The sequence below is a fragment of the Nymphalis io genome, chromosome 25 (genome assembly GCF_905147045.1).
Source record: "Nymphalis io chromosome 25, ilAglIoxx1.1, whole genome shotgun sequence".
In the NCBI taxonomy this organism is placed as follows: Eukaryota; Metazoa; Arthropoda; class Insecta; order Lepidoptera; family Nymphalidae; genus Nymphalis; species Nymphalis io.
Window position 1 is genome coordinate 722,258 of NC_065912.1, and position 27,134 is coordinate 749,391.

At 34.4% G+C, this 27,134-nt stretch overlaps 1 protein-coding gene across 5 annotated transcripts; it reads right to left on the reverse strand.

Annotated features, from left to right (window-relative positions):
* Window positions 1–215: 215 nt before the first annotated feature.
* On the reverse strand, window positions 216–26,935 carry LOC126778148 (translation initiation factor IF-2-like). 5 transcript variants are annotated; one of them, XM_050501566.1, is made up of 10 exons: window positions 26,786–26,935; window positions 13,756–13,813; window positions 10,647–11,009; window positions 10,130–10,219; window positions 7,837–7,914; window positions 4,801–5,035; window positions 4,240–4,359; window positions 3,708–3,869; window positions 3,223–3,431; window positions 216–2,987 (listed from the first exon to the last, which is right to left on the reverse strand). In XM_050501566.1, the coding sequence occupies exons 2-10, from the start codon at window positions 13,804–13,806 to the stop codon at window positions 2,820–2,822; spliced, it is 1,476 nt and encodes a 491-aa protein (XP_050357523.1). In that variant the 5' UTR covers window positions 13,807–13,813; window positions 26,786–26,935; the 3' UTR covers window positions 216–2,819. The 5 variants fall into 5 exon arrangements, with proteins under 5 accessions (XP_050357523.1, XP_050357520.1, XP_050357519.1 ...); XM_050501563.1 differs by having other exon boundaries at window positions 3,253–3,431; window positions 9,983–10,219; XM_050501562.1 differs by having other exon boundaries at window positions 9,983–10,219.
* Between the last annotated feature and the right edge of the window lie 199 nt (window positions 26,936–27,134).

Sequence of the window (27,134 nt, forward strand, 5' to 3'; positions counted from 1 at the left end):
ATTTAGTACATGGAAATATCACTAGAAATGATGTACAATTACCATTCTTCAAAATGTTGCCATTCGAAAAAATATTATGGAAGTAAAAGAATTCCCAAATAATAATTGCAGTGTTGCCAGCAAACATATCTAATTACAGTGAATCGTTAAACAAATTAGATAATATGGCGTCGCTTCGGTGGTTTAAATCTATTGTCATGGTGAGTTTTATTTAAAAAAAAAAAAAAAAACTTTATTTATTAAGTTTGTTACATATTAGTTTCCTTATAACAATAAAACTAACGACAGTCCCTACGTAACAGTGCGTTACCGCTGAAAAAGATAACAGTTTCTGCGATTACCACTAATTGGAACTCTTAAGCCACCAACGAATACATAATTTTTGTATCAATCTTTGTTGACAACTTAAGGTTATTACAGAACGGGTGTCGGTAACACAAATGTTGACAACTTTCCTTCAATTAAATAATATCTGAGACACTTAAACGTAGGGATCGTTTGTATATAAGAAACTTAATTATTTTTGGTCGTTATATTGAGCTATTACATAAAATATAAAAAAATAAAAAACTCATTATACTTTTAGCTTTATATTTTGAAATGCAAGTTTATATTTTACACTATTTCCGATTTGTTGTAAACTATCTCGAATTCGTTTAAAATGCACAAGACCCGCATTTCTTTACCAAAATGTTATAAAATAAAACTTATAAACTAAACTATATTAAATTTTTTAAAATCGAATCGAGAACTTCGTAGATTGGAGATGAATATTTGTCGATTCGACTTTAAAAACAATTATAATTATTGTGGACATGTTATTGATCGAATAATTTGTTATTATTTTATTAATTAATTGAACTTACTCGTCAAAATTCCGTATAAGTTTAGAGTTGCCTTTGCAAAAACAAAAAAAAAAACAAAATACAATGATTCGAAATTCAAAGACATTATTTATTAGACATAACCACCACACCAAAATAAAAAAAAAAACAAACCTTACCAGAATATAAAAGATTTAATTTTAAATAACAAATTGATCAATCAATAACACATCCCGAAATATATCTACAAGTCACGTGATAAAACTTAGCTAAGACATTAGTCGAAGATTAAAACGCCGTACCCGTTTGCGGGTACACAACGAACGTACATCGCTTCTCTACCGATATAATTATATTCTGTGAACACGTTCAACGTTAGCATTACTCGTTATAACGTATTCAAATTCATCACTATAATCGACGATTGCTTAAAAAATTTGATTTGAATTTGTTTTTTTTTTAACCAAAAAAAAATGCAATCTATTTTTAATATAAAACGTGTGAAAGAGATAGCAACGTCTAAGCTAATCAAGGTTACGAAATGTGCTATCTCTTTTTAATATAAAACATAGGAAAGAGATGACAATATTTTTAAACCTGGCAAATTCCTTTTATTTATAGTACTATTAAAATTTTATTCAATCTAACTCATTGAAGACATTTTTAAACAGAGATAAACCTTTCATTTAATCGTTAAAAATAAATATTAATACGATTGAATAATTGCCTTATAACGAGTAATACCGACATATATATGAAATACTTCTCATACGCTTTAAAAAAAAAAACTATGATAATTTATTCACCGCTTCAAATTTTAATTATACAAAATATCGAATATAATTGAGACGACGAGAAATGCGAGTACTTCATAATATAAACAACCTCTAAAACATTTCGTCAGAAACGTTTCGCTCAAACGTTACAAACTTACGTTGGTGTCTGCCTTTTATTGTCCTTAATGGGTTGTTTTGAGAGTAATCTTTTGTTTTTCTTTGACATTTTCAGTGTAGGTTTTATTTCTGACATATATATATATATATATATAATTAGTACCTTTGTATAAATGTTACCCATCAATCATCATTAGACTCAATAAAAAACAAACATAAAACTCCGTTTATATTATTAGTTACCATATATATTGAAGTAAGCGCATTTCGAAACAATCTTCTCGAATATATTTTTTTTCTTATTTTTTTTTTAATAAAATCCACGATATAAAATTCTACTACGTAACAACCTTACTGAGATGTCGCCGTTCTATCGTGATATTGAAAGTTATTTGAAAGCGCTAGATAAAAATATCAAAATGATTAAAATACATTATTGCTTCAAACGATTTCATATTTAATATATATTACGTACTAAAAAAAAGCTTTTTCCATAGTTATAGCACAATTAAGCTAGTCCTTTCACAAATCGTTCAATTTCGCGTAACGACGACATCTTGTAACAAAAAAAAAAAATAGTATTTCGAGACACGAATTTGTAAAGTACAACATTTGTACTACGAGAAGGCTTCACGATAATTCTAATGTATAATAACAGTCCCAACAACGATACCACTTGTAAGCAATGCAAACAAACTTACAACTCATTTTGTGAATCCAATTCACATAGATATGTAAATTTTTTTTAAAACGTAATAAGAGCAAAGGTCTTTTGCGCTCTGACAATTTCAAACATTTTAAGGGCTTAAATACTCCTTGTATTTGATGATTTTTTTTAATCGAACAAATCGTCTAAAAATTATACATCAATAGACAAAAAATATATTATTAACTATGTTTTCTGTGTGCTGGCTGTTGCAAATATAAAAAGTCACTGGTTAAATCTTTAGACCATTGCTAATTACCTTGTCAACCTTTTCTTAATTACAAAATTTTCAAACCATAATAAAATGTTCACACTTTCATGATTTTGCTTTAGATGATAAGAATATTTTATTTAGTTCATTTACATTTTTCACAAACAGTATCGTATTATAATCACTTACATCACAATACATCTCTTACCGTCTCTATCGCTGACGGGGGCGGGGAGGGGGCCGTCGGCGGGGAGGGGAGCGGGGCAGGTCTGCGGCTTGATCGCCTCCGGGTCGAAGGCGTCCGCGGAGGCGACGGGCGCGCTCAGCGGTAAGTCCGTGTTGATGCCAACGATCTGCGTGGAAATAGGAAAATTCATTAGGAATTTATTTTTATAATTTAGCGCGGGATACAAGTACCGCTCATTATTCATCACACTACTGAAGTTGCAAATTGCTGTGATAATTGACAATTTATTGCATTTTTTTTCTACATAAACACTGCTCTCATTTTTTAGATAATGTAGTTACATAAGTGTACTAAATAAAGATATAAATTTTTGAACAAAATGAACAAGCGGATGCCACAACAGGCCGTGTCACGAGCACGAGCGGCGTCACCTCGGCGGCGCGGCGCGCGGGCGGCGGCGCGGCGCGGAAGGGGCGCGCCAGGCGCTCCAGCAGGCGCGGCCGCTTGTCGCGCGGCGCCTCGCCCGCCGCCCCGCCCGCCGCCTCGGGCCGCCGCTTGCGCCCCACCACGGTGCCCGTCGGCCGCTGCGGCGCCTCCGCGCCCGCGCCGGCTGCGCGCACACGGGCCGGGTTAGCGTTAGCCGGGGTTAGGTTAGGTGGTGTGAGCTTCGGATTATAAGTGTTATTTAGTTGGAACGTTTGTACAATTTAGGATGTTGCCATCAAATTATTATATATATATTTTTTTATTTCGTTCGATAGTAATGATTACGTAAAGGAATATTCTTCGATAAGGAAGCCTCGATAAGTTACAAACTCATTATACAAAAATACCGGAATCGATTGAATTGAGTATGGAATAGGCCCGTTCCGGTCCGGGTCCGTACCGGGCTCGGGGCGCGGCGCGCGCGGGCCGGTCCGCAGCGCCACCTCGTGCAGCACGCGGTAGGAGCGGCGCGCGCGGATGGAGCGCAGGCCGCTCAGGTAGGGGCTCTCGGGCTCGTCCAGCGACGACTCCGTGATGTCCATCTCCATCGTCGTGTTGTTGCCTGCGGGACTCACGTTGGTACAACAGATGCAGACTTTCAGTTTTCGACGAGATTGCATTTATGTTGTATATAAATCAAAATACGATTTTTTAATCGTTACGCACTCTACAGCCACACATCGATCATATTTAGTATCGCCGTTTGAAGGGTGAGCAAGTCAATGTATACGCGGACACAGAAAACGCTACATCTTAATTCTGGGACTAAGATTCCTTCGCGTTATAAAGAATATTTAACATTTCTTTCAGTGCCAATGTGGCCAGAGGTGATCTTTTAACATCACGTGATTTTTACTGTATTTATACCGTGTGCGTCTGTATACGGATGCGTTCGTCTGTGTGCGTGTGTGTATGTATGTATGTATGTATACCCGTGTAGTTGGCGAGCAGCGACAGGTCCGTCTGGTCCGCCAGGCGGCTGCTGCGGCGGTAGGGCGACACCTTCACTCGCGACTTGGAGTAGTTGGTGTCCGCCTTCACGCGCCGCTCGTCTGCGGAGTGGAAACGTCACACTACACTTATCGTCATACCGCTCTATGGCACATCGATTCGATCGCTACACGAGCTGACACTTTCAATTAATTTAATTATAACCTTTTGAATTTACATAAAAGATTTGTTTTTAGTTAAGCCGTTTGGTTACTTATAACTTATGTATATATGAAATTCAATATACTTTGACAGTTATTAAGTGTAACCATTATTATTACTACTAACAAATTCAAAACAATATCTACAAATAATACTAGTAGTCCTTTTTGGTCAAATAGGGCAAATAAAAAATCGAAAGCGAATTTGCTATTTTCGCATGACCTACTACATATGTCACACGCTTATATATAAACAACATAAGATGTAACACATATGCCGCACGCCAAGATATGTATGCAATTTAAATAACTGTTTTGTAAATAACTATTTATGATATTCACCTTCATTTTCAATTTCAACGGCGACTTCAATTTCGACTTCAGTTTCATTTTTGTCCTTCTCATCTTGCTTGCTCGGCTCCTCTTGGACCGCTTTGAGGGGATCCTTCTTAGGCGAATCGGACTTCTTCCCCTCCTGAACTTTTTCTATTTTTTTATCCTGAGGTTTCGGCGAATCCGCTGATCGTAGCTTGCGGTCCGTCGGTAATGCGTCGTCCTTCAACTTCAGCAGTTTCGACTGAAATACATTCAAATCATATGAAATTATCAATTTTAATAATTTAACACCAAATTGTTATATTTATCCTGCTTCCATTGCAATATTTGTCTTTTCAAAAATTTAGTGATTGGCAATCTTTGTTATAATTTACCGTTTATTGAAAGTGGGCAAATTAACGCTACGAATGACTTCATTTTTCTCAACCACGATTAAACACATAATTATATCATATTAAATATTAATTCCGATTTGTAAACATTCGGAGTCTAGCCAACTGACCAAGAAATACTCTATTGTAAAATACGTCAGCACGAGTGGATTCGAAGAGAAAGTTCTTTAACTTTATTTACACGTTGACGTATTACACGTCGAAGCAATAATTACCAAAACCTCAACTAAAACCGAGACTTTTTAGTAAAATTGACCAATATTTTATTGGATTAAAATTGGGACAACGAGGTTTGCAATCGGCTAACCGCACCGATGATGAATAAATAGTAAAATTGAATGTATGTTAACTTATATTGCCGAGATGGCCCAGTGGTAAGTAACGCGTGCATCTTAAACGATGATCGTGGATTCAAACCCGGACAAACACCACAGAATTTTCATTTGGTTAATTTGTGATTATAATTCATCTCGTGCTTGACGGTGAAGGAAAACACCGTGAGGAAACCTGCATGTGTCTAATTTCACTGAAATTCTGCCACATGTGTATTACACCAATCCGCAATGGAGCAGCGTGGTGGAATAAGCTCCATACCTTCTCCTCGAAAAGGGAGAGGAGGCCTTAGCCTAGCAATGGACATTCACATGCTGTTAATGAAACTTCTATTGAATATAAAACAAATTCAATATCAACAAATAAATAAGACATTGTCAAAACGTTAACCACAAGCCATAAATGACATGATTGTTTTATGTCAATAACATTATAGGATAAAATTCAAAATTGATGTTTTGTCAACAATATGATAAATCTATTTAAATAAGGCAAACACAGGTGGCGTTGAATAAATATTTAAGTGTATAACACGATCTTCTATAACTAATATTCATATTTTTATGTTATAGGTAGGCGGACGGGCTAATGGGCCATCTGAAGTGGACACCACCGCTCATAGACATTGGCGATGTAAGAAATATTAACCATTTCTTACATCGCCAAAGCGCCAGCAACCTTAGAAATGAAGATTTATGACCCTTGTGTTATACTGGCTCACTCATCCTTCAAACCGGAACGCAACAATACTAAGTACAGTTGTTTCGTGTCATTTAGCGGTGGAATATCTGATGAGTGGGTGATCGCACAAATTCCTAAGCCCACCCCGAATAACCAATTATTAATTTACATTTCAAATATATATTTTTTAAATGTATAATCGTGAAATATTTGATATACCATAAGTTTTAAGAGATTAGCTATTCTCGATAAGGATTATTGAGATTAATTATTACTTTAATTACTTCGTACTTTTCCATCACGAAACCAAACGAACCGATTATACATTTCTTTGCTTTCAACGGTACAGGAGCATAAAGAGATTTTTTCCGCAGACATATGCTAAGTCATGTAATGAAATTTTTTGTTTGTAATTAAACATATGAACGATCTTTATGAAAAAGCATGAAACGTGTTTGTGTAATATATTAGTAACGAGTTGTTTGCTAACATACTCTAGTATTATAAGAAGCAGTAGTAGAAAAGTAGTATTAGTAATAGTTGTAGCACGATTTGCTGCAAAATAAGCCAATTTTCACAGTACATGTATTCATTTTGTCACGTTTTTTACGATTCGCCTTTTCGTTTATAACGCTATATGCCATCCGCTAGACAGGCCTGACGAGGAGTGAACTCCTATTATGTCAAGCTGTCATTGTTAGCATTTTACGATTCAATATATATATATTTTATAGAATAGGAAGGCGGACGAGCATATGAGCCACCTGATGGTAAGTGATCACCAACGCCCTTAGACATTGGCATTGTAAGAAATGTTAAACCATCGCTTACATCACCAATGCGCCACCAACTTTGGAAACTAAGATGTTATGTCCCTTGTGCCTGTAATTACACTGGCTCACTCACCCTTCAAACCGGAACACAACAATACCAAGTACTGCTGTTTTGCGGTCGAATATCTGATGAGTGGGTGGCGATGATGAGCGTTATGTACCTTACATAAGGTGCCTCGGCTGATAGCGAAGCGCTAATGCTTTAAAATGCCTTTACTGCGTAGCATGCTTTCCTACGATCGATTTCATTGACTTAACCGGTTAGTATATGTGAGTTAAGCCAAACTTTCAACTGAATTTTAAACCAGTTGACTGAGCTGAAATTTTGGTCACCCTTTAGTGGTAGTGTAGTGGTAGAATTTTTTTTTCATACAAACAAGCCTTGATAAGTATTTTTTTTTTACTATGCAAGACTTTTACTTCCTCTAAATATTTAAAATTTTACATCTTTAATATTTTACATCTGGACCAATTATGTCATATCAATTCAAGGTCCGAATTGTTTTTTTATCTTTCTTTTCTGCCATTGAAATATACTACAATATACTAAACCACTGTTTATTTTATTATAGATATTAAATAAAAGCTAGTTTTATTTTCAACATAAACTTACTTTGCTGGAACCCTTACGAGTAATACTGTTATGTATTTAAAAAAATGATACAGACGTAAATAGGGGACCAGTTTTTAAGGGGGGCATTGCGAGAGCAACAAGGACGCCATGCGTATAAGCCTATAAAAGGAAGCGAGACAGGCACACCCGTCGCCTAGCTACGTCCGTATTGGTTGCAAGTGAGACTCACATCGTCCGGCACGTAGTCCCGGTCGCCGTTCTTGCCGGAGGCGGGGCGCGGGGTCTCCGGCGTGCGAGTCGCCTTCACCTAACACCACACGGGTTAGTACGAACGGACACAACACCACTGCCTTACTATTAGTTAATCTGGACTGTACACTTGTGTTGTTAGTGGGTGACATAATAAAAATAATATATACTTTAACATTGTATCATTAATTGGTGTTTTTTATTGTCGATCATAATATAAACCACGATTCATATTCAATCGAATTGCTGCTAATATTCAATGTATCCAAAAAAATGTAATAAATCTGTATTATTTTTTAAATCAAACACTTGAAGCTCTTTATTTCCCCGAATTTATTACTTTTTAATTGAAAACGGGTAGGGAGACTGACAAACAAAGCGACTGCTGGTAAATGGTCACCGTCGCACATAGACGATGTTAATAAGAAATATTAACCATCCCTTACATCGTCAATGCGCCACCGTCTTCGGGTACTAAGGCGTTATCACCCCTGTGTTTATAATCAGATTGGCTCATTCAACCCTTAAAAAGGGAACACAACACTAAGTATTAATGGTGACGAGAGAATATAATATATAGAGGTACCATCTTTGTTCTTACGTACATTATTCATACATATCTTTTTTTTTTTTTATAGAATAGGAAGGCGGACGAGCATATGGGCCACCTGATGGTAAGTGGTCACCAAACGCCCTTAGACATTGGCATTGTAAGAAATGTCAACCATCGCTTATAGCCAATGCGCCACCAACCTTGGGAACTAAGATTTTATGTCCCTTGTGCCTTTTTTTTTTTTTTTTGTTTTTTTTTTTTTATAGAATAGGAAGGCGGACGAGCATATGGGCCACCTGATGGTAAGTGGTCACCAAACGCCCTTAGACATTGGCATTGTAAGAAATGTCAACCATCGCTTATAGCCAATGCGCCACCAACCTTGGGAACTAAGATTTTATGTCCCTTGTGCCTTTTTTTTTTTTTTTTTGTTTTTTTTTTTTTATAGAATAGGAAGGCGGACGAGCATATGGGCCACCTGATGGTAAGTGGTCACCAACGCTCTTAGACATTAGCATTGTAAGAAATGTCAACCATCGCTTACATATCCAATGCGCCACCAACCTTGGGAACTAAGATTTTATGTCCCTTGTGCCTGTAATTACACTGGCTCACTCACCCTTCAAAACGGAACGCAACAATATCAAGTATTGCTGTTTTGCGGTAGAATATCTGATGAGTGGGTGGTACCTACCCAGACGAGCTTGCACAAAGCCCTACCACCAGTAAATTTTATTGATTGATAAAGTTTATTGATTGATAAAGTCCTTTTTTTAAATTTTTTATTCCACCATTACAAATACTCATGATTTATATTATGTTCGACAATTAATACATTTCGAATGATTGGACTCTCGATAATGGACATTCTATCACCGAGGCACAATTGATTTCGTTTCATAATCACGAACCATATTTCCAAATACCATAAAATTTGCATCAAACAAATTGTTAGTTTCATTTTGAATTTAATATCAAAGTACTTTAAAGCGCTTATAAGACGAGAATTTATTCCTTTTTTAAAAACACTAAAAAAATAAATAAAGTACTCACAGATGCGTCGTCGTACCCATAGACCATCTTGTTATAAAAACTGTCAGCACTAACAGAAAAAAAAAAACATAACTAAAAACGACTTACCTTTAAAAACGGCAACATTGAAGACATACGATTTATTAAATACAAACTACATAATCCCTTTTTTATTGCCTATGTATAATTATAAATCGTTTACTCAATTAAATTCCCTCTCATATTTTTTTAAGATTATTCGTCACAAGATTATTTTTCATATTTCATTATTACAGAAAAAGATTAAACACGTGACGTGTTGTACTTCGTATGTAACGGTGCTCTTTCTGTCTTTATTAATTTGACATTTGAAAGAAGCAGACACAGCATTGTTTAACTAGTCATCCTTGTATAACATTTACTGGTAAAAGCCGTAAATGCATAGGAATCGATTCAATATATTTGATATGAATGTACGTATATTTGTTCCGAGTACTTCGTAATCGATACACACGTTCCGATGGCCGGTCCACCCGGAGCGTCGGCGGTGCTGCGGCCTCACCTGCGAGCGGCGCGTGTAGCTGCGGCTGGGCAGCCCCTCGGGCGTGGGCGGCTCGAAGGTCTCGCCGTCCGAGTCCTCGTACGCGAGCTCCGGGAACATCTCGTCCCGCTCCACGTCCGACTCCTGGAGCTCGTCCTCCGAACTCACCGTGTCACCATTCTGTTCGCCGTTCGTTGCAGCGCCGTTTTCCTTCACTTTCGTCTCGGGCTTCTTTGCTTTTTCCTCGGATAAATCCATCTAGAAATATATACATTTAAATATTTTATAAGAGACGTGTCAGTAGAGGCGAAAAAATTCTAAGCAGCTAAATACTCAACAGTTATGAGTACTTATAAAATTAATTAACATAATCTTACTATACATTAATTGCTGTGTTTGATGATTTTTTAAATCTGACTTTTGTAAATCGTAATAACTTTTATTAGTGTTTCTGCAGGCTAGAGGATTTCGACACAAAACGATCCACATCATCATCATCTTAACCGGAAAATGTCCACTGCTGGACAAGGGCTTCCCCCAAGGATTTCCGCAACGGCTTCTCGCGACCCTTCCAATATCGCCGGTCCACCTTGTAGGGGGGCCTGCCCAATAGCACTAATATCAACAATAAACAATTAATATATATTCCAGCAACGGCTACTATAAAACGAACAGTTGCACATACCTTTCCATTCTTTTCTTTGCTATCGCTTGCCTTTTCAGCGGGGCCGTCCTTTTTATCTGATTGCTTCTCTTTTTTATCTGAAGCTTTATCTGCTGTATTCTCTTTCTTATCAGAAGTACTTTCGGTCTTTTCAGCACTTTTCTCCGCTTTATCCTTTCTATCTATGCTCTTATCTAAGCTCTTATCGGGTTTCTCCTTCTTCTCTTTCTCGGCAGGTTTCTCCGCAACCTTCTCCGTGGATTTTTCAGCCTTTTTGTCGCTTTGGACGGATTTCTCCGCGTTCTTCTCCGCTGCCTGTTTCTCTTTTTCAGCGTTGGCAGCTATTTTCTTTTTCATTTCTTTAACTGGACTATCCGTCTGTCTCTGTTAAAATATTATAATAAACATGATATAACAATTTATAATTTACTTTCATTTAGATTCAAAAATATTAAAATTTTACTAAGTAATCATGAGCCGAGCTGGCCCAGTGGTTAGAACGCGTGAATCTTAACCGACGATGGTGGGTTCAAACCCGGGCAAACACCACTTATATATGTAATTCTACTGGTGGTAGAGCTTTGTGCAAGCTCATCTGGGTAGGTACCACCCACTCATCAGATATTCTACCGCAAAACAGCAGTACTTGGTATTGTTGTGTTCCGGTTTGAAGGGTGTGAGCCAGTGTAATTACAGGCACAAGGGACATAACATCTTAGTTCCCAAGGTTGGTGGCGCATTGGTGATCTAAGCGATGGTTAACATTTCTTACAATGCCAATGTCTAAGGGCGTTTGGTGACCACTTACCGTCAGGTGGCCCATATGCTCGTCCGCCTTCCTATTCTATAAAAAAAAGGTGCTTAATTTGTGTTTATAATTCATCTCGTGCTTGACGGTGAAGGAAAACGTCGTGAGGAAACCTGCATGTGTCAAATTTCACTGAAATACTGCTACATGTGTATTCCACCAACCCGCATTGGAGCTGCGTGGTGGAATAAGCTCCAAACCTTCTCCTCAAAAAAGGAGAGGAGGCCTTAGCTCGGCAGTGGGACATTCACAGGCTGTTACTAAGTTATCATTATATGTATTTAGTATGTATATGTACTTTCCAAGTTTCGTGTAGTTTCTCCTCTAAGTACTAGATGGCGCTACGTAACAACTTTAATTCCGTACTTTTTTAATATAGTTCAAGAAGTTTATGAATAAAGTATGGATAAAAATAGCATCTAATAGATCTAAGTGAGCTAGTGCTTCAGATTGGTAAGTTTAGACGTGCCTATATCGAGATATTCAAGTACGATTTAAATAAGCCGTTTTGCGCCTGGTTCCCTTTTTAAAGGAAGTATATAAACGATATAACATCACGCTATTATCCTCAATAACGGAGTAATGGGTATATATGCGTATAATATATAATAAGAAAAGCTATGATCTATGTAACAGGCATTGTACACAACCGGTTATACCATAAACTTTTTAATGTGTACAACATATAATTGCATAGCGATTATAAATATATAGCTTAGGTTCGTTTTCGTTTTCCTCTTGGCCACTATTACATATTAGTATACATAACACCTGTATGATAGTGCTCGTGATACTACTGGACATACTTTTACAAATTATTAAAATTAATGCAGTTTCAAGTAGCACATATTTCTATTCTAAGACTAAGTCATATTGTAATGTATAACATTAAAAGTGATACGAATTATTATCAAATATTACTGGAGACTATCTGTCATTTTGTATATTAATCAACGATAATCTATATTTTCATCTGGCAACAAGAACATTGACAGATACTCTTTATAGCGGGAAACTGATAGACTTTGAATTCCCTTTACGAGCATTGCGGATTCCAAGTTGAAATCTAGTTCTTACACTATATTAAAACTGATAGATTCTATGCATTTTCTTATGAACTGACCGTCCGAATTGAATAACTTAATGAGTTACGAAGTCAGTACATTTATTGTTGTGGTGCTACTGCGTGTTCAGTTAAAATATGTATATATAAATAAGTTTAATAAGCCTATAAATTTAACAAATAAAAAAGAAATGTCATTTTTATATTATAAACGTGTAAAAAGTTTGTATAACTTTTAAGAAAAAAATATAATTTTCTAAATTTTTTTTTCTTCTTTTGTTATGTTATATTGTTATCGTTCATTACGCGTGTCAACCGAATTAGAATCGATATTTATTATTTACCCAAATAGTCCAAACACTACGACCCTGAGGAAATGTTATTGAATTGAATATATTGCTACTTAAACCGCTGGATAGAAGTAGTAGATACATAAATACGCAAAAATAAATAGAACAATTTTATAAAATCACAGTATATGGGATTATATATCGGCGGGCTCCTATATTTTAGGATCGCATTTTGGACTACAAAAGTGAAAAAAAATCACGTACAACAGCGTAATTCAAACCCGTGGCGTGTGCCAAGTCTGTCATCAAATTTCCTGTTGAAGCAAAAACTTCATTTTTAACCTATTTTGTTCGACACCGTGACCGGTTAGGCTGTTTACACATGGCACTGAAAGAACCTTTACTGACACGGCGACAGTTAACTCGGTACGTAAAATAGCCTGTTTTTTGAAAACGCGTTACGCGTTCCCCCCACGGGAACAGTGGGGGGGTATGGCGGGCTCGCCGGTGTCCAAAGCGTCGACCCCTAACATCGGAATACCCACTAAAAAACCAGCGGTATCCTTTCCGTCTTAACGAGGAGCGCCACGGGATCGCTTTCGCATGCTACCGTGACGCTCTGACGGTCCTGTTTTTTGTGTCCCGGGGTTAAAAACCAGCTAAGGGGTTTAAAACCAGTTTCTTGTCAAAACGATTATTGAGTTTTTGTTTCAGGAAATTATCATTAGCAGCCCAAATATTTGAAACATTCGCGTGCCTCGGAATGCGCAATAACGCCGTTGGTCCAGGTCTACTATCACCAGTCAATGGTGTGTACCAGTGTTTGCGTGTAAACGTGTGCACTGTAATATTTGAGGAAGTTGGTTAGTCTCCATTGAGAATTGCCATCAGGACGGAAATCGATAAAAGGAACACAATGGTGTAAGTGCAAGTGGTTAAGAACTTGAAAATATATAAGATCAAATATACCTTTTCTTTATCTTCTCCTTTCGGTCCCTTACGAGTTACTATCTGACTCATGATATACCTGGAAACAAAAATTTCAAAACTAAATATCAATGAATATAAAAATCTTAAAATTATTAACTTATCCTCATAAAATTCGGTAAAAATGTTATCTAAAGCTACATCTACATTACAATACCGAGAATTCTTATAAATATAAAATATATACATACTATGTATATATAATTTAGATAAATAAGAATTATAATTATGAAACAAATATTCAAATAAAAAATATTCTTTATTCAAGTGGGCTCATAAAAACACTTCAATCGTCGTGTTGTGTGGTATGTATATACATATACATATACAATAGCAGTTTAAACGTTTAATTCTCAAATAAAAACCCAATGGACGGTTTAAAAATGAAATCAACATTTCTAGTCCAACAATCATTATCGTTTTACAATTTGATAACAATTGTTACATTCACGAGTGCGATGGACAATTAAGCCTGCATGAGTTAAGTGTCTGCATGCGCATACGCACTGCACTACTTGCATAAATACGATTTTGCTCACAACGATCGTCAATTATAAGCATTTTTTATAATCTACGCAACCTTGACTTTTCTATATTATAATGATATAGTACAGTACAGTAACAGCCTGTTAATGTCCCGCTGCTGGGCTAAGGCCTCCTCTGCCTTTTTGAGGAGAAGGTTTAGTGCTCATTCCACCACGCTGATCCAATGCGGGTTGGTAGAATAAACATGTGACATAATTTCAATGAAATTAGACACATGCAGGTTTCCTCGGGATGTTTTCTTCACCATCACGCACGAGATGAATTATAATCACAAATTAAGCACATGAAAATTCAGTGGTGCTTGCCCGGGTTTGAACCCACGATCATCGGTTAAGATAAATGTGTAATAAAAATTTGTACGTACAAAGAAACACGACATTGCACATAGTGTAATGGACATGTGACAATATAAGCGGAGACGTAGGCGTCGAATAGTTAATATTCATTACATGAAACCGGACTTTAATAAGTAATGAAATAAAATATCAATTTTTATAATTCAGTAAAGTATGCCTTACTTTAAGGTAACTTGAAAATGTCTTACTGTTGGACAAAAAACAAATCTATTTTTATTTTATATGGGTAGGCAAATGGACGGCCAGATGGGTCTCCTGAAGTCACATAGTATTTAGTCACCATTGTCCAACGATATTGGCGCTGTCAGTAATATTATACGTTTCTCACATCGCCTATACGCACCAATCTTTGGAACGAAGATGTTGAAAAAAAAGTTCCTAAAATTTTATATAATTAACGATTTTGAAACGGTCGAATTTCGACCACTAGGCGAGCACTTGTTCCTTTTATAACAAAACGAACAAAGAAACGTCATAAAGCCGTTCACATTCCTTCGATTTCGACTTTGAAGTTAATTGTTATAAAGATCGAAGTCATTATTCGCCTATAAATATAAATATATATAAGAAGTCCTCACAACGATTAAACCCCACTAAGACACAAAGTTTGAAAAAACAATAACTTCCATAGACCTTACAAAATCTAGACATCGCTTTAGTCGATCGATGGAATATTTTTTATACAAAATTCCTTTTTCATTCAAATCTTCATTGTTTCATTGTAATGTTTAAAAATAAATAAATTAATCGTTGTTAATAAAACACAACTTTAAATTTTAGACTACCCTTAATAATATTATAAATGCAAAAGTGGGTACAATTATTTGTTTGTTTCGATTTTACGTCTCAACTAATCAACCAAACATTATGAAATCTTGCATACACATTTTCAGTAGTACATAAAAAAACATAAGGTAAGCTACCAAACATCTCCTCCCCCTCACACGCAAGAAAAGCCGCGAACGAAAAGTACTCTGTTATAGTTTACAAATAAAACAGTTAAAAAATTTTAAAACCAGTGATTTCAATTACATATAAAGTAATTTCGTTTCCTATTTTAGGAAAAAACGAAACGTATAAAATATTGTACAGTGTATTAATATTATAACTCTACGTCACACACGAATAGATACGTGGGGTGAACAAACTCGCTTATACACACTAAAGGAAATTGCTTGTGGCCTAAAAAATTTGATTACGTCTTGTATAAAATTAAACAATAATATTTTTTGATTAAGTATTATATTACATAAGTGATCATCCGGTACAACGAAATAATAATTTATTATTATTAACTAGATTTCATCCGCGGCGTTGCCCGCGTGTTGGAGGGATGCAGATAAAATTGCCGAGTCCTTCCTTGGGTTACCTGGCTTCATAGCAAATTACATCAAAATCGATTCAGTGGTTTATCCTCGAAGGCGTATTCTCTCGTATTATATGTACATCATAAAGTTTTAATACAAACAGAAAACAACTTATACAACGAAAGTTTTTATTAATTAACCATCTCTTTCGGACAACTCAATCCGAGAGAGATAAAACATACATCCGAGTATGTGGTGTAGTTATAAACCTATACATACAAATATTGCAATCGAATAATACTTAATACGTATGCAATGCTTTGAAAATTCTTTACATAACCCAAATCGTGCAAATTCGCTGCAGGCATCTGTTTTTTTTTTATTACAAACTGAAGTGAATGGGTATAATTATAACAAGTATCCTTACTCCACGACTAAATTTCTAAAATATCGCCCAGTAAGGCTACGTATATATATAGAAGCCGAGATGGCCTAGTGAAAAATAATAAATACAAAAGTGAGTTTATACGATCTATATAAAATATATAAAAGTGTATCGTAATAATAAAAGGCCTTATTGGCAACTTGTACAAACGAAGTCAACGGTTTGATTCATATCAATCAATCAATCAACAGCCAATCGTTGTCCACTGCTGAACATAGGCCTCTCCCAAGGTGCGCCAAAGCTCCCTGTCCTCCGCCTTCCGCATCCAGTTGGTGCCCGCCACCTTCTTATGGTCGTCGGTCAATCGCAATCGAATAAAAATCAATATCAATAAAAGTCAATCGCAAAAAAAAAAGCGAATCGGCAAGCGCAGCGTAGGGCGCCCTCCAGCCAGGTGGACCGACGACCTTAAGAAGGTTTGATTCATGTTGCAAAACAATTATTTTGCTCGCTTTTCAAATATTTAGAAACGTTTTTCGCTTGCGATATTATTTGAGTTGAAATCGGACGTGGATTTGAATTTTTAGACCATTGGATTCTCATTTAATCCATATGTACTATATATATCCGTCGATAAATAATTCGAATTAATAATTATCTTTTATTTAGTCTTCGTATCGAATAAAAACTTTTACGATTAATATCGTAATCTTATAAACCCATCGCCGTCCCTCACACATTGTACCACACGACTCACACGCTCACACACACACACACACAATCCGAATACAAGTCGCAAGGGCCGTCATTAGCTTCATGAACAGATGTGAGTGATCACTAACACAAGTGTAAAATTAGACGTTATATATTGAGTGGAGACTGTATAATTTGAAGGCCAGAGTCATTGGAGTACCTTCAAGAATTTAGAAGTTAATTAATATTATATACATTTTTATTATATTTTAAATATACATATATATATATTTTTTCAAAAAAATTCATTTTTCTTGTTTACGTTGAGCGAACCAGACCTGTACCAGCTAGTTATTAATTCATAATAATATCCTGGGACATTACATTACACATAATAGATAATTACCTATATAACACAGAAATGTCTGTCATGGGTGTGATCGAACCCACAACCGTCGGCACGAGAGGCAAGTATCTATCAACCACGCCAACCGCCGTCGATGCCATGCAAAAGCCCCTTAAAAAAGCTTCTGTTTAACTTTTTCACATTCAAATCTAAACAAACATTTACACGACACATGTTTCAACTACTTGAAATGATAAACAACAGAACAATTATAATATTTTTAAACATGCGTACCGGCATCCTTTGCACTTGTCTAACTAACCTAAACTGAATTATTGAGTGTTGAAATGTATGCGCCCCTGGTGCATTTTGGGTTGCCATTCGTACTATAATATAGTATATATATATATACAATATTAATAGGAATTCAACCCGCGACCTACAAGGTAAAAAACAAGTGTTCTATCCCGCGATTTCAAAATCAAAACCGGTTCAGTCATTACTGAGACAGACATAGTTGCTTTATAATATTAATATGTGTTACTTAACTAAACCGTATCGAGAAATAAGTTAAATTTCCTTACTATATATGAATTGAATATTACATAATACACGTACATTGAAATATGACACGTATAAAATATAGCAAAAGGAAGATATTCGCGTGACATTTATAATAATAATAACGTTATCTCGCTTTATCAGCGCCCCGTTCAACCTAAGGTGTGTGTAGTTATCGTGTTTATCATTAACAAATAAACAAATTAATTTAATCTACATTTCGAATACTTACTGATTTATAATTCAAAATATTGCAAGCTAGTTTCTGCCCGCATACTGTAAGGAGAGCGGGAAAAGTGTCACCAGCCTGTAAACGTTCTTAAGGGGGTGAAGGGGCCGGGGTCAGATATTTTGTTCATATATTCCTGATAACATGGCAAATTGTATGCCTATCGGTTAAAAAGTTAATACGTGAAAGCGTAACAAACAAACAAACTTTCGCATTCATAATATTAGGATTGATTTGAGCCGTTTAATTGTGAGCTAGTGATTGACGTAAACCGAAAACTAGGAAGGAAGCCATATTACTAAACCAAGGAGTTATAAGAGACGTTGGAAGCTACGGTGTGCGCTTGTGTCACGCGTCTTATCGAAATATATTAGCATATATTTTTATTAATTGGAGCGAATGAGTAAATATTTATTTGAACTTTATTGCCAATGTTAGGTCATTTTTATTTATAACTAGCTAATATTCGGAATGCATTGTAATACCTCTTTAAATAACGATGTGACTTGAGCAATGAGCTAAGAACATAGCTCATAGTGCAATGGCGATTGGCTTCAAGGTATAGGATATTGATGAGCTGCGGTAACTTGTGACGAGTTACCGCACGCGTTACGACAACGCGCCACAAATCTTGGGAACTGTGCCTGTAGTTACACTGGCTTACTCACTTTTCAAATCGAAAGACACTAATACTAAATATTACTTCTTGGTGGTAGAATATAAGACATGATGTAGTTTTTGTTACAATAATCGCCAAAAATATTACATTTCTAAGATATCTCTAAGCAATATTAAAATATTGATCTACCAATATTGGTCTTCGGAAGAAAAAACAACTTCTCATATACATATACTGACGGAGTGGGCACTGCCCACATTATTATATTCAGACACATGATCTATGCGACCTTTATATGACGAATTTAATAAAATCTTAATCAGGTTTTCATTATAAACGCCCTTACTTACAAATAATATCGTTTATTTTTAAGTTGATGTCGTCCTGACCGATTTCGGACGGCGGTCTATCTCTGTGCTTTACGAAACACGGAACTGTACACACTTTCAGACTGCTCCTGAGAATCTCCGACAGAAAAACCCAATAACTTTTTCTTGGCCCGACCTGGGACCCTGGACCTCAGGATTTGCGGCGTCATATCTAGCCCCTATACCAACGAGACAGTCATACTGACTGACGTTTTAAGTTATATGATATATATACGACTATTCGCAAGTTACAAAATTTGTTTCCCCCGGGGTAATTTTCAAATCGGGGAGAAAGTACATCATATGTAAATATTACCTACACTCAAAGCCGGTAGTGTATTAACCGTTATAGCAACTAAAATTTAAGTACGTAATAATAATTTAACTACTAGCGTGGCGCGCGTCTACTAAGACGAGTCTGGTTCTGTACGAGCAACTTGTATTTTATTTACATTTCGAAAGTGGAATGGCTCTAAGCTACTTTTTATTTGTAGAAAACCTTCTGAATCTATACTTTATACTTTTACTGTACACCACAAAGATAAAAAAAAAATACAAAACATGGATACAGCCTAAATAAAAGCAGCATACAATTTTGGCGACCTTATCGCTACATAGAGATCTCTTTCAGGCAATCAACGGTGTAAGGAATAACTCATAGGATATGAGGTAGCTGGTGCTGTAATAATAAATAAAATAATATTAATTCGATTCTATACTAATATTATTAACGTGAATGTCTGCCTGTTACGCCTTCACGGCTAAACTACTGAACCGATTTTCATTAAATTTGTTAAGAGGCAAGCTTGAGCCCCACGGAAGGACATAGCTACTTTTTTATACTTATCACCCCTCCTCGCTAATACGCTGGCGAAAACTTGTTAAAGAAAAGATATCTTTTTTGTTTGAACACGTAAAACTAATAACTCAATACATTATATTTAATTTGACGGTGTACAGTTCATGAGAAACAGTGAACAATATCAAAGTAATCATCGAAAAGAAATTCAAAAGCTTCGCGCATATTTTTTTTTATTACTTATCGCTCTTTTTAAAGTTGTATGTAATCGTGTACTTTATAGTTAAACTGAATTGATTATTTCCATAAATATATCTTACTATGTACATGTAATAATGAGAATAAATACCTTATTTCTTCAAGTAATATATTGATAAGATCTTTAGACGTTTAAATGTTACGTTTGCTTTGTAAATATTATATTTATAAAAAAAAAAAAAAAGAAGATCGTCGAACGTCGTGCTGAAGTCAGTTATAATTACTATTTTTAATTTTACAATAGCGTAAATATGAACGTGTTTTCAATTCATAGAACTCCTCTAATACGTGCGACACGTCGAACAATAAGTCATTATTGGATGTATGCCAGTCTCGACAGCATGTAAGACAAAACGTTGAACTCGCACTGAAATAAATATCTACTTCGAAAATCATTTATACTTTAAGAAAAAAATTAAGTATGTTTGTATGAATAAAAATTTTCTAGAAAAATTGAAGTGATTTAAAAAAGTAGATATTTTAGAAAACTAACTTGAAATTAAACTTATTTGGTTGCCATGAACGTTATTTAAAAGTCGAACTTATGTTCAATGCTTGTATATGTAACGTTTAATGTGAAACGTTTTAATCATTCGTTCGTTTCGTAATTGTTTTAAAAGCTTTAATTAATTTAATAAATTAATAAAAAAACAGGTTATATAAAAATAAGAGTCTATTCAAATGACCTTTGTTTAAAAAAGTTCAATAATAAAGCTCTAATCGACAACCCAAATCTTTTAAATTGTTACAAATATGTACTCTAAGTATATAACAATAGAGTCTAATTTAGTACAAAAATAAACTGGACATAGGACAGTTACAAAAGTGCACAGGAAATAACGAGACTAATTGCCGATGCACAGACACATCTTGAATCACAATTAAACACAGACTAAAAATTACAAACCAATATCAACCTTTATGTTTTCTTGGGTTTACATAGATCTGATATTTTGACAAGCCGGTTGGCGTGGTTGGTAGATACCTGCCATTCACACTGAAGGTTGTGGGTTCGATTCCCACCCAGGACAGACATTTGTCTGCATGAACATGTCTGTTTGTCCTGAGGCTGGGTGTAATTATCTATATAAGTCTGTATTTACAAAAGAAAAGTAGTAAATGTAGTATATCAGTTGTCTGGTTTCCATAGTACAAGCTCTGCTTAATTTGGGATCAGATGGCTGTGTGTGAATAATGTCCTAGGATGTAATCCTAATATTGATCCATATACTATACAAATGAATAAAATGAAAGTGTCTGTCTGTGATTTCAAAATAACTGTCCCTTTATAAGTTAACATGGCTATTGACAATAGTAGATTGCATCTGTGTTTGCACACACACTAGTGCACTATGGTATGTATTGCGCGGTTGTCTAATATCTCTTGAGATTGACCGTGATTGGCAGAAATCATCATCATCTCTCTTTCTGTCATCATTGACTTCGCACACGAAAGAAGAAAACAGAACTTTGTTTAATTAATCACCCTCTAAACAATATACAGTTTAAGCCATTAATCCGTTGCGATCAAATAACCCGCCGCTAACAATTGTAATTTGTAACAAACAATCAACTTTGCTATGATAACAGTTAAGTTATTCCAAAGTAAAACATTGTAACTGCATAATATCTAAGAAAATATTTAAACTACCGCCAGAATAGGTCATTAATATTTAACAGTAACATATGAGCTGCATAATGATAATACTATGGACAATTATACCATATGTGTATTTCGGTTGTATTTGTACACGTATTGTATGTATGGGCAAATTCGTTTTTAGATACCTTTGTTGTCATCGAAAATTTTAAACAATTCTCTAGACGTGTTGCCAGTGATTTTGGTATATTTATCTATTGATAAACGATTTTTTGATAGTCCTACATGATTCTATTTCAAAGCTTTTCATTTATTTTAGATAACGTAAATATAAAATAATATAAATAATTTGTAAATAAGACATTGTAACATAACTGAGATAACTCGAAAAGAGTATTTTAAAGTTCAAGAGTGCGATGAGGGAAAAATTTCAATGATGGAATGTTAGCGCGACATTACAATACTACGCAACATTTGAATGGAGGTTAAGCAAATTTTTGTGTTCCAGTTTGAAGGACGAGTGCCGGTTTACAGGCACAAGGTACATACATCTTTATTTCCAAGGTCATTGGCTCACTGACGATTTAAGGAATAGTTAATATTTCTTATATATAAAAAGTCGAGATGGCCCAGTGGTAAGAACGCGTGAATCTTAACCGATGATCGTGGATTCAAACCCGGGCAAACACCACTGAATTTTCAAGTGCTTAATTTGTGATTATAATTAATCTCGTGCTTTACGGCGAAAACATCGTGAGGAAACATGCATGTGTCTAATACTACATAAGAAATAATTATTAAATTATTATTTAACACGTATTTGAATGGTCAACGTGTGTGTCACGTTAGAGACAGAACGTTAGAGATAGAACTCCTACTTACAAAACATAATAATTAAACTAAACGACCATTTTACTGTAGAACATCTTCAATATTTGTCCTATAACACGCGTTTAACTTAACATACCAATGTGTTTCGTAAATAGTGTATTTGCAAGTCAAATCTCGTTCATATATCTCATTTGACCCTAAGAGAAACCTAGGTTCAAGAGACACTGAATACGCCACTCCGAATACCTATTTACTATGCGAATATCTTTACAAATTGTTATTTGAAATTTGCAAATGCTAATATAAGACGGATGTCGTAACTAACAATGACAGGCTTTTATATTATTTGATTTTTATAATTTACATATTCAATTTAAGGAGCCGAGTTAGTCCAGCAGCTAGAGTCAGCGTCGCCCCCCGAAAATATCTCCTCACGAGAGGAGCTACAGATGCGTTTAGCAAAAGAGATTGGCCTTCTTTTATTATCGCTGGAAAAACGCGTTACGCGTTTTCCCCACGGGTACGTTGGGGGGGCGGGGTATGTGAGACTCGACGGTGTCCAAGGCGCCGAGTGCGCCGCGAACATCGGAATACCCACTAAAAAACCAGCTACCCTTTCCGTCTTAACGAGGAGCGCCACGGGATCGCTTGCGCATGCTACCGTGATAAAAGATTGGCTTACCACCACCCTACAAATACTTTTTTTTGTACACCAATGAAACTAAAAAAATAAATACAGATGAGGAAGATGTACAAAACTCTTATCCCTAAGATCTGTTCCATCCATCCTGCTTTCTCCCAGGCATCCTTAAAGCAGAGCGACGAAAATAAACTAATCAAGTACTTGGACGCAACGCTAGTCTAGATTTGAATTATCGTCGGTTATGTTGTGTACCTCTTTCTGTTTCGTATCCCCAGAATTTCCATCAGCAAACAATCAGCAAACAGAATAATAATCAAAAACTTAACCGAAATGTTTATGAAAGGAATAACAAGCACCACTTTCATACATTGATGGATAAAAAGTATTTAAATAATACATTTTATTGTAGCTAGCAACTGAATTAATGATTTCAAAGAAATAAAAAACATGACCGAATAAAAGATAAAACAAAAATTACGTAGCGTGAAGCCCTCTGTTGCTACAAACTCAAACGTCGGACAAACGAAACTCATGTTTAACTTAAAAAACTTTCGAATCAGTATGAAACTTAGCCTTTTTTCATGTCTTGTATTGTAATTTTTTGAGATATATATTTTCAATAAAATATATTTAATTCATATCAAAAAAAAAAATGCATATATAGCATTGAATTAAAAATATTGAGAGGTGAAATTAAAGGATATTTTTATTAAATGCCAAAAAAAAAGTCGTCGTTCAATTAAATAATAATTAGATGTCGACACAGCAGAGCCACCTACCGCCACAAACTGTAGTGAAGAAACCAGACTATATGTACAAGAATATCAAAATCGTTTAAGCCGTTTAGGTAGCGAAGAATTACGACAAACATATCGAAATTTTATATACAAATATAAAGTATCATCCTTAAAATATTCAATTGAATAACAATAATGTTACAAAAGTTATATACCTACAAATATAGTATATATATTAGGTCATTTTATAAATTTCAGATTCATATTACCGAAAGCACACTTGAATGACTTTCATGCATCAGTTGTCATGTGTAAATAACCATGCTTCCTTCTAAGCTATAGCTTTATTTGTGCACAACATGACTTGTTATAAACAAGTCTACAAATATATGTATAAAAGAAATTTAATTATGATGATAATGCAAACATTTCAGTATAACATTCAACTTTATATATTTCTCTGCTTACATACTTTAAAATATATATGTATTTTTTTTAATAAGGCAGAAGAAAAGTTTAGCCTTATTTAGTTTAGTTTAGAGAAATGCTGATTTTTTACTTCTGACATCATTGATTTCACATTCGGAAGAAGACACAGCATTTTATTTATGTATTCAACCCCTACACAACATTAATAGTTAAAGATACATTTTTTCTTGTCTCGGAATTTCTTATATTGATGTAATTTTGTATAGTTTAAGTTTATCTATATTTAATGTTATATGAATATGCTGTGGCTACATTTTTCTTTTTATATTTAATTAATAGCGGTGTTTACTTATAATATTAGTTATTACATTATTCTATATTTTCTTTTAAATGTATTTAGTGTTATATTCAGTGTATACAACTTGGTATAAAATGTTGGTACAGTGTATACAATGTTGGTAAACCTTAATAAATAAATAAATAATGCTCAAGTTTGTATGCAACAAGACCATAATCAGAGGGAATACCAGACCCACAAAGTGGAAGATTTTCCACAATCTCTAAGCAAGTGTAACAATTCTATATTAAATACATAAAATGTTCTGAAATAAAACAAAAGGTTTGAAACATGTATGTGAAAATGGAGGTTTTATGGACATGAAATAGTAGAGCTTCACCAGTAAAATATATATAAAAATTGACAAAACGCTTCACTTTCCAAGTATTATTTTCAATAAAAACTTTTAATAGTTTGTTTATGTAACTAAAAATTTCAAGTCATTTTTGGTATAATGACCTTTTGCACAAAATTAATTGTTATAGATATGTAGATATTTGTACAAAATTTAAATAAAGAACTTCTTTTGTTACAAATTATTAACTTTATTATAGTTTCTTGTGTACCAAATAATGATTTATATCTTATGTTTAATCCTCTTCGATTTATGCTCAAATATTGCATGCCTTTAGATTCTAATGACAGTTTCATTTTTCGATAAATAGACATACTGGCAAATGGGTCATCTAATGGTATATGGTCACGGCAACCCATAGACATTGCTATTTCGAACATCCGTGCATCGTCAATGCACCAACAACCTTGGAAACGAACATGTTAAGTCCCTTTTGCCTGTAGTTACACTGACTAACTTATCCTTCTAATTGGTCCATAACAATACTAATCATTGCTGGTAGTCAGTAGAGTAGAACAAAGCCCTACCACCATTTATTCGATATTTACTTTCAATAAAGTAAAATTCATTCAAAATATAATATTTTGTGCTTGTAACGACTCTGTTGTATCTCACCAACTTAAGATAAATTAGCCCTACCTATTCTGATCATTGATTTAATTATCATTACAATTAATTAGTCTCAAGGTCCTTGAACTGCTGAATCATACATAATATATTATATGTATTTTTAACTCAATTTTAATTGATTTTTAATAAATACAGATTGAATAACACAATTTTATAAACAAAAACGGCTTATATTGATATTTTGGCCAAAGTCTGTGTGATAAGTTATATTGGATTGGAACCATCCATTTTGGTATAATTAATGTTAATTTAAGAAAAAAATCATCCCCTTGTAATATTTTCACACCATATTAGAGTTATTTAATAAAAAAAAAAATCATTCAAACAATGTTATAAATAAAACCTTATCACAATTAAACACATAATAGTGACGATAACATAGAAAAATACACAATTACATTAATGAAGTTATCTACAAAATATTGATCAAATATTGGTTAGTAAATAAATATTAGATGAGTAAATAAAAGCTTAAAAATAAAATCCATTTCAAAATATGTTGAGAAACTAGCTATTATATAAAAACTTTAAACACGTTTTTTGTATGATATTACTACTTACCCAACTAAGGTCACGGTTATAAAACATACTAGATCACTTCCTTCTTTTTTTTGTGGATATTAGATGGCTCAAATTTTTAATACGAGAATTGTGTTATGAATAACATGTTAAAATCTCTTATTATAAGAATCATTATAAATAATGCTTTTTTCGCGTTAAATAATATATTTTTTATTTAAGCGCGTAATTATTTTTCTAACCTTAACTGCAATTTCTAATAAAAGACAGTTGTTTTGTTTATATTATAATAAATAATCTAATTAGGAAGTATTTAATACTTAATATAACTTGTAATTTAATGAAAATAACTTATAAGGAATTAGTCACAAAAAATAAATTGAAAGAATGGCGGGCGGCATAACATGGCGCGGTAATAAATTACTTTTTTAAAGTATATACATTAGGCATAACTTTGTACTTACACGTAGCCAGTAAGCAATCCACACTAAATAATTGTAATCACTTAACTATCACTAAGTAATACGTGAAAATATCAAATAAAATAAATGGATAACTTGAAAGCGTCGTTACTGTTCATCATATCTCAGCGGCACAAACGAAATTATGTTGTATCAGTGTTGCTATGCTAGGTTATAAGTTTGCTAAATATTTAAGTCTAAATATAATATTAATTGAGGTTAATTAAAGTGTTGTAAAATATATTATTTAATGTTTTATAAACAGTTATGTATTTCTTAATATAAATGTAAATAAGTAAATAATAAAATTATAAAACTACTATAAGACAAGTCTATAATTGAGGTATTGAGG